The sequence below is a fragment of the Leptonychotes weddellii genome, chromosome 14 (assembly GCF_054177405.1).
Source record: "Leptonychotes weddellii isolate Sample4059 chromosome 14, ASM5417740v2, whole genome shotgun sequence".
Classification (NCBI taxonomy): Eukaryota; Metazoa; Chordata; class Mammalia; order Carnivora; family Phocidae; genus Leptonychotes; species Leptonychotes weddellii.
Window position 1 is genome coordinate 47,540,658 of NC_138382.1, and position 6,323 is coordinate 47,546,980.

Sequence of the window (6,323 nt, forward strand, 5' to 3'; positions counted from 1 at the left end):
GGGGACTGACACTGGGCCTGTGATGGGTGAGAATGGGTCACCGGCCCCAGTGGCCTCTAGGGCTGTAGGTTGGGGAGCATGGACGTTGGCTAGGGCTGTGCTGCTCCAGGACAGAGTTGACTGATCAGTGGGGGACAAGAGCAATTGGATGGACTCCTGGATCTTTTGGGGCAGGCCCCAGCGATGGTGAATCAACTGCCGCTGGAGGTGGAATTCTAGCAGCCTCCGGGCATGCTCCGGGAAGAAGACTAGTTCCCTAGTGAGGACTGTGATGGGTTTCACTGGCCAGGAAGTTTTCACTGTCTCAGGAGACTGGGCTTTGCCACAGGGTCTATACTGCATGGGGTTCTGGGTGTGCTGAGGTCTCTGGAAAACAGCTGGCAAGCCCCACTGAAGCTGGAGCTGCCTCTGCAGCAGGTGCCACTCCAGGGCATCACACTCGGCCAGAGTCAGAAATGGGACACTGATTTGAGGTTGCTGGTAGTCAGATGGAATGACCCAGTTTGGGGAAGATGGGGAAGAGGGTGTGGCAGACTGGGGTGGAGTTTTAGGTAGCAGAGGGAGAATGGAGAGTTCCTTGAAGAGAAAAGAATCCTTCAAGGGATGCTTGGACATGCTCCCATTCGTGCAGAAACTTTGAGAGCCCAGGAAGGTGTTAACCAGGGACTCACTGTGCAGAGAAGGGAGTCCACAGAATAGCTGGCTGTATTTCTGCTGCAGATGGCCCACTGAGTCATGATCCTGGTACCCAGGAAGTGCATAGAGGCCACTTGAGTCTTTAAGGGCTGGAGAGGTCAAGGCCAGAGCCATATCATTTGGGATTTGCTGGTGGTGGTGTCTTTGTTCTGGATCCATAATGGACCATTCAGAAACCCAGAAGGCCTGGGTAGGCTGGCTGGCCATACATGAACCCCAGGTCTGGTAGGAATAGGTCCCGAATTTTTCAATAGAGAACTGAGAAGTATTCTTCTGGATGAAAGAAACTGGTTGGTTATTTATAGGTTGGTAAAACAACGGCGGATTTGGCATAAGCTGCCTCAGGGACTCCTCCACACGTCTGGGTAGCCCCCACCTCTGGAAATGCATCCATTTTTTCACATGTACCTCAAGAAGCCTTAGGACTTCAGGACTGAGGAATGGCAGGTGGGCAGGGAGGACAGTAACCATATGCAAGGCCATAGGGTGTGTCAGGGTAGTGATTTCTCCGTTCAGGGTCTGCACAGAGACCTGGGAATTCAAGGACTGTTGTCCTTGGTTTCCACAGACAAGGGTTGGGCTGCTCTGCATCATCTCCTGCTGGTTCACTGGAACCCTAGGCTCCTCAAGTCTTGAACAACACAAAGTCTCTGGGCCCCTGGGCACCTCTGGCATTTGAAATCCCTGCCCCAGCTGGAGGTGTTCAGCCCAGCAATCATGGATCCTGACTGTACCAGCTGACTGGACAGCTGACTGTGTTAAGGATTTCTGATCCACTAATTGCAACACTGGGGGGGTTGCAGATCCAAGTGCAAGTGATTTGGAGTGTAGGGAATGTTGCTGCAGACTCTGGTTGAAAGACACAGTAGACATGGACAAAATCTCTAGGCCAGAGGAGCCCTGCAATGGCCCTGATGAAGGGGGAGAGATCAGGGTGTTCTCACCCACCAGCAACTGCTGAATCTCCAGAGCCATGGCATTGCAGATTTCGCAGCAGGTATCTGCACACAGGAGCCGCCTCACACTTCCCTCCTGAGGAAGCCAGTCCTGGCTGGGAAGGGAGGATGGCAACAGTTACTGATGGAATGACATCTGCTTCTTTCTTTTGTTTTGCTTTTTTTTTTTTTTTAAAGATTTTATTTATTTATTTGAGAGAGAGAATGAGAGAGAGAGAGAGCACAAGAAGGGGGAGGGTCAGAGAGAGAAGCAGACTCTCTGCTAAGCAGGGAGCCCGATGTGGGACTCGATCCCGGGACTCCAGGATCATGACCTGAGCCGAAGGCAGTCGTTTAACCAACTGAGCCACCCAGGCGCCCTTGTTTTGCTTTTTTAAGTAGGCCCCACACCTAGCATGGAGCCCGGTGCGGGGCTTGAACTCACAACCCTGAGATCAAGACCTGAGCTGAGATCAAGAGTGGGATGCTTAACCAACTGAGCCACCCAGGCACCCCAACACCTGCCTCTTTGAATATGTGTGGCCTGGAGATTTCATTCACCCTCCCCTAGTCCTGGAAGCCTTGGGGCCTGTACCCTCATGGTGTTTACCCATCTCCTTTGCCTCCTAAGAAAAGGCCATTGGCAAATTATGTTGGGCTGGGCTGGGCTGAAGGTCTGGAGCTTGTTGGGCAAGGTCTCAGACAACCCGTGGGAATGCAGGGCCATGAGAGACTAAGAGGTGGGGTGTATTGTCTGTTGATCTATGTTGAGAAGCTGAACCAGGAGAAGGAAACCAGGCAGAGGCAGGGAGCCAATGGTTAGCTGAATGGGCATCACCAGGAACATTCCCAGAAGAACCTGGAGTCAGTCTCATCTGGGATTAAGAAGGCCACAACTCAGGGGCGCCTGGGTGACTCAGTTGGTTGGGCGACTGCCTTCGGCTGGGGTCATGGTCCCAGGGTCCTGGGATCAAGCCCCACATTGGGCTCCCTGCTCGGCGGGAAGCCTGCTTCTCCCTCTCCCACTCCCCCTGCTTGTGTTCCCTCTCGATGTCTCTCTCTCTCTGTCAATTAAATAAATAAATAAAATCTTTATAACTAACTAAATAACTAAAGAAAGAAAGAAAGAAAGAAAGAAGGCTACAGCCTGGCATTCAGTATTCCTAAGCTGTGGAAAATGAGGTCTTTGTGGGAACTCTGCATTCTGGGGACTATGGAGTGTCCTAGCTCCTGTACATAGCATCTCTTAAAGGCCAATCCCATTCTTTAGAGATTTTAAGAAGAGGATAAGATGACACGATCCTTTCTGAGGGCTGTCCCAGGAATTGGCCTCTCTGAAGATAAAACCATGGAGGTAATATTAGCAGGTTCCATGGGTCTGCCCTTGAATAGTTGTAACTATAAAGGGAATATGACATGGTGATTTATTTATGCATGCATTTCTCTATTCTCTTGACTGGATAATTTGTCTGTGGCTGAGTACAAACTCATGTAGAGTCGTCAATGAATTACATAGTAGCAAAATCCTGAATTTCAGGACCACTGTGAACCTAGCCCAGAGCAGAACTGGAAGACTCCTCCTTCCTGAGACACCTGATCCCCCTCTGCCCTGGCAGTCTCAATCAGTCTTCAGCATCCAGTGTCTGACTCCCTCCCAGACATTATCCCTCTTCTCCTCCCTGCCCCAGGCCAAGCAGAGAAATCATCACAGGCCAGGCTGGGGGTTTGGAGACTGCAAAGAGCAAGTGATCACCTTTTCATAACAGAGAGCAGCTCCCATGGCTTCTCAGCTTCTTCCTGGCAAAATCTCCTAGCTGAAAAACCAGGACAGTGTTACAAGGAATGAGAGGATGCAGGGACATCCTATAGCAAGCTGAAGGTCTTTGAGTAAGAAGAGGCTGAAAACCCCAACAGTCAATGCTCTAAGGCATGTCTGTGTACAACTTAACCCCTTGCAACATGCTGTCCCGGACCTAATTTCATTTGATCATCACAACCACACCGTGAGTGAGGCAGGATCATGAGATGCCCATTTCAGGGATCACAGACTGAGAGATGAAGCGACTTCCACAGGGTCATAAAGCTAGTAAATGACACAGCTAAAGGCTTCTGTCCTGCTTCTTCATTCTTCCTTCCCAGGGGCAGGGGTAAGGTAGAGAATTCTGGAACATTCCTAGGCCCTGATTTCCCACCCAAGAAAGTCTTCTGGGAGAATCTGTCAACTGGGGTAATTGGAGCCTTCAGTGGTTAGAGCACCAGGCTACTTGTTGGAGTAGGAGTAGGAGTCAGGGGAATCTTGTCCATAGTGAGGGGAGTCAGAACAGAGACAGACCTTACCTCCTGTTGCTGCATCTCTTATCCTGACTTTTCTGTGACGCTTAAAGACAAAATGTTAGAGTATGAAGCTGGGACACCATTTCTATTCATGTTTAAAACATGACAAAGCTAATACACATTTCCCAATCCCTTTCTATGTGTCTGTCTATATTTTATTTACTTTCCTAACTTTCCTTTCCATACCCATTTCTTTTCACCTCAACATTTCCCTTCTCTGCTTGTTTTTTATTTATTTCAAGGCTCTTCCATACTCAATACCTCTCATTTATTTCCCAGGAGAAGTTATGCATGAGGTTTATGATGAAGCAAGAGAAAGAGTGGAACAGATTAAAGGGTGTGTAGGTGTAATAGCCAAAGGATTTCTGTTAACAAATGCCTATAGAAACCACCAACCAGAAAAATCCTGCTTACTGGGAGGTATTCTGAGATCCAGGATGTAGATTCCATTTCATCTAGGTCCCAACCCAAACCAGACTGAGAGGTTCTTTATTTTTCAACTAGAATACACTGTAGGGTGGCCTGGAAAGGAATTATTACTAGTCTCTGAGAAGAACCATATAAAAGTTACTGAATGCATGGTATAAAAATTGGGGAGTGGTGGTAAAAGAAGAGACTCTGAGATCTTAAAAGCTTCTTATCTGAGGCTTAATTAGTTCAATCATGGTCTTATGTTTCCCTACCTGGCAGCAGATCCTTTTAGGTTCCAACCTTAATCCACAGTAACTCCTTGTTACTTGCCAGATAATTAGAAGAATAATGAAGATGAAGCCATAGGTATATAAGGGATACTTGAAATCCCACAGAACAACAGTATGGCTCAACATGGTCTAAACCACATTAGCACAAGGAGAGCAACCATTCCTATATCTAGGCATTCAGGGTCCTGGTGCCTAATGACTCCCAATGCTATGCCTTGTCATCTCCACCTCATAGATGATGGAACCAGGCCACCAGACTGCATCACAAAGCCCTTCTGTTTCGCAAGGCAGGCGTAGTGTCAAAGACTTTTATCTGTCTTAGGGAAGCTTATATGGTGATTTAGTCTGTAGAAGAAGGTGTCCAATTGTCTCTAAGGGTTACAGAGCCTGGGACTAAAGGTGTCTATTCATAGGCAGTGTCTATGCCTCCACTTTGTCTGTACTCTGCACACTTTACACCAGCCTAATGTCTTGGCTCTCTCCTTTACATCTGGTCACCCGTCCCCAGAAAACTGAATGTTTAGGGACATAGGGTGCCTTTTGAGGAAGAGTGGCTGGGACAGAGGAATCCCCATTAACTCCCTCACCTGTACTAGAAATATATCTGTGAAGCACACATGAGGTTAGGGAGAGCAGAGTCTGGTTATGGCTTGAGAATGGAGAGCTTTGATATTACAGGCATTGGGTGATGGGGAATCAAAAGTATATAAAGGGGACAATGGCTTATATAGGAGGAAAAGGGCAAGGTGACACCTTTAAATGACATTGTGGGAACCAGGAAGGAATGCCTCCTGGTGTGTGTGGTCTCAGGCTTACAGATAAGTGGGAAGAGATATAAACACTGCCTTCCATGGAGATAGAGTAAGGAGATTCATTTATTGACCTCTTTAAAAGTTGGTTTTCTAGAGCTGTTTTTACCATGTTATAGAATTCTGTCTGCTCATGGATATGACTACCTCCAGAGATGGGTTAGTGGCCACTTCTGACTTAAGGTCATAAACTAGTTGGTGATCATGGTTAGATCTACTCAGCTACTCTGGATATAAGCTGTTTGCCTGAAGGAGGGTTTTTTGTTTTTTGTTTTTTTTTTAACTTGGATTTTTGAAACCTTTAAGCAAGCCAATTGTTTTCTAATTTATTTCTGGGGCCCATCATTTCTATTCTCTGCCCATTTATTTATACATTTATGTTACCTGATTGACCTCTGTGGTTACTGTCATATTTCTCCAACACTGAACTTCTGAATTTCCCTGAGAGTCTTACCCTGGTGACAGCAGTCTCATCGCCAAAAAAATCCCTGTGCTCAAAATCTCTGAAGAGGCTATTTTGGTCACTTCTCCAGCATCCAGTCCTCCACCCAGCTGGCATGGTGAGCCCTCAGTCTGTGCTCATCCCTGAACTGGGCAGTGTCATGGGTACTAAGACATTTGAGTTGTGTTCCTTCCTGCTCCCAAGACACTTAACTGTCTGGTTACCAAGATAAGACTAATTCACACAAAGCAGGAGCTAGTAATCTAGAACAAATAAAATTACATACTCATTTGCAAAGTCTAGGTTATAAATATCCCATTTCAGAGGAGAGAAACCATAGTGAGGGATCAGGGTGGTCAGAGAGGACTCCTGGGTAGAGTGACATAAGAGTTGGGTCTTAAAGTGC

The 6,323-nt window shown here is 47.2% G+C and overlaps 1 protein-coding gene across 1 annotated transcript in view; it reads right to left on the bottom strand.

Moving 5' to 3' along the window:
* Window positions 1-4,792, bottom strand: part of SPATA31F1 (SPATA31 subfamily F member 1) — a 6,106-nt gene extending 1,314 nt beyond the window's left edge. The window contains exons 1-4 of the mRNA XM_081804076.1: window positions 4,649-4,792; window positions 3,969-4,008; window positions 3,385-3,445; window positions 7-1,747 (exon numbers count right to left, since the gene is read on the bottom strand). Of these exons, the coding sequence (XP_081660202.1) occupies window positions 7-1,747; window positions 3,385-3,445; window positions 3,969-4,008; window positions 4,649-4,792 (1,986 nt within the window). The remainder of the gene's footprint in view (window positions 1-6; window positions 1,748-3,384; window positions 3,446-3,968; window positions 4,009-4,648) is intronic.
* Between the last annotated feature and the right edge of the window lie 1,531 nt (window positions 4,793-6,323).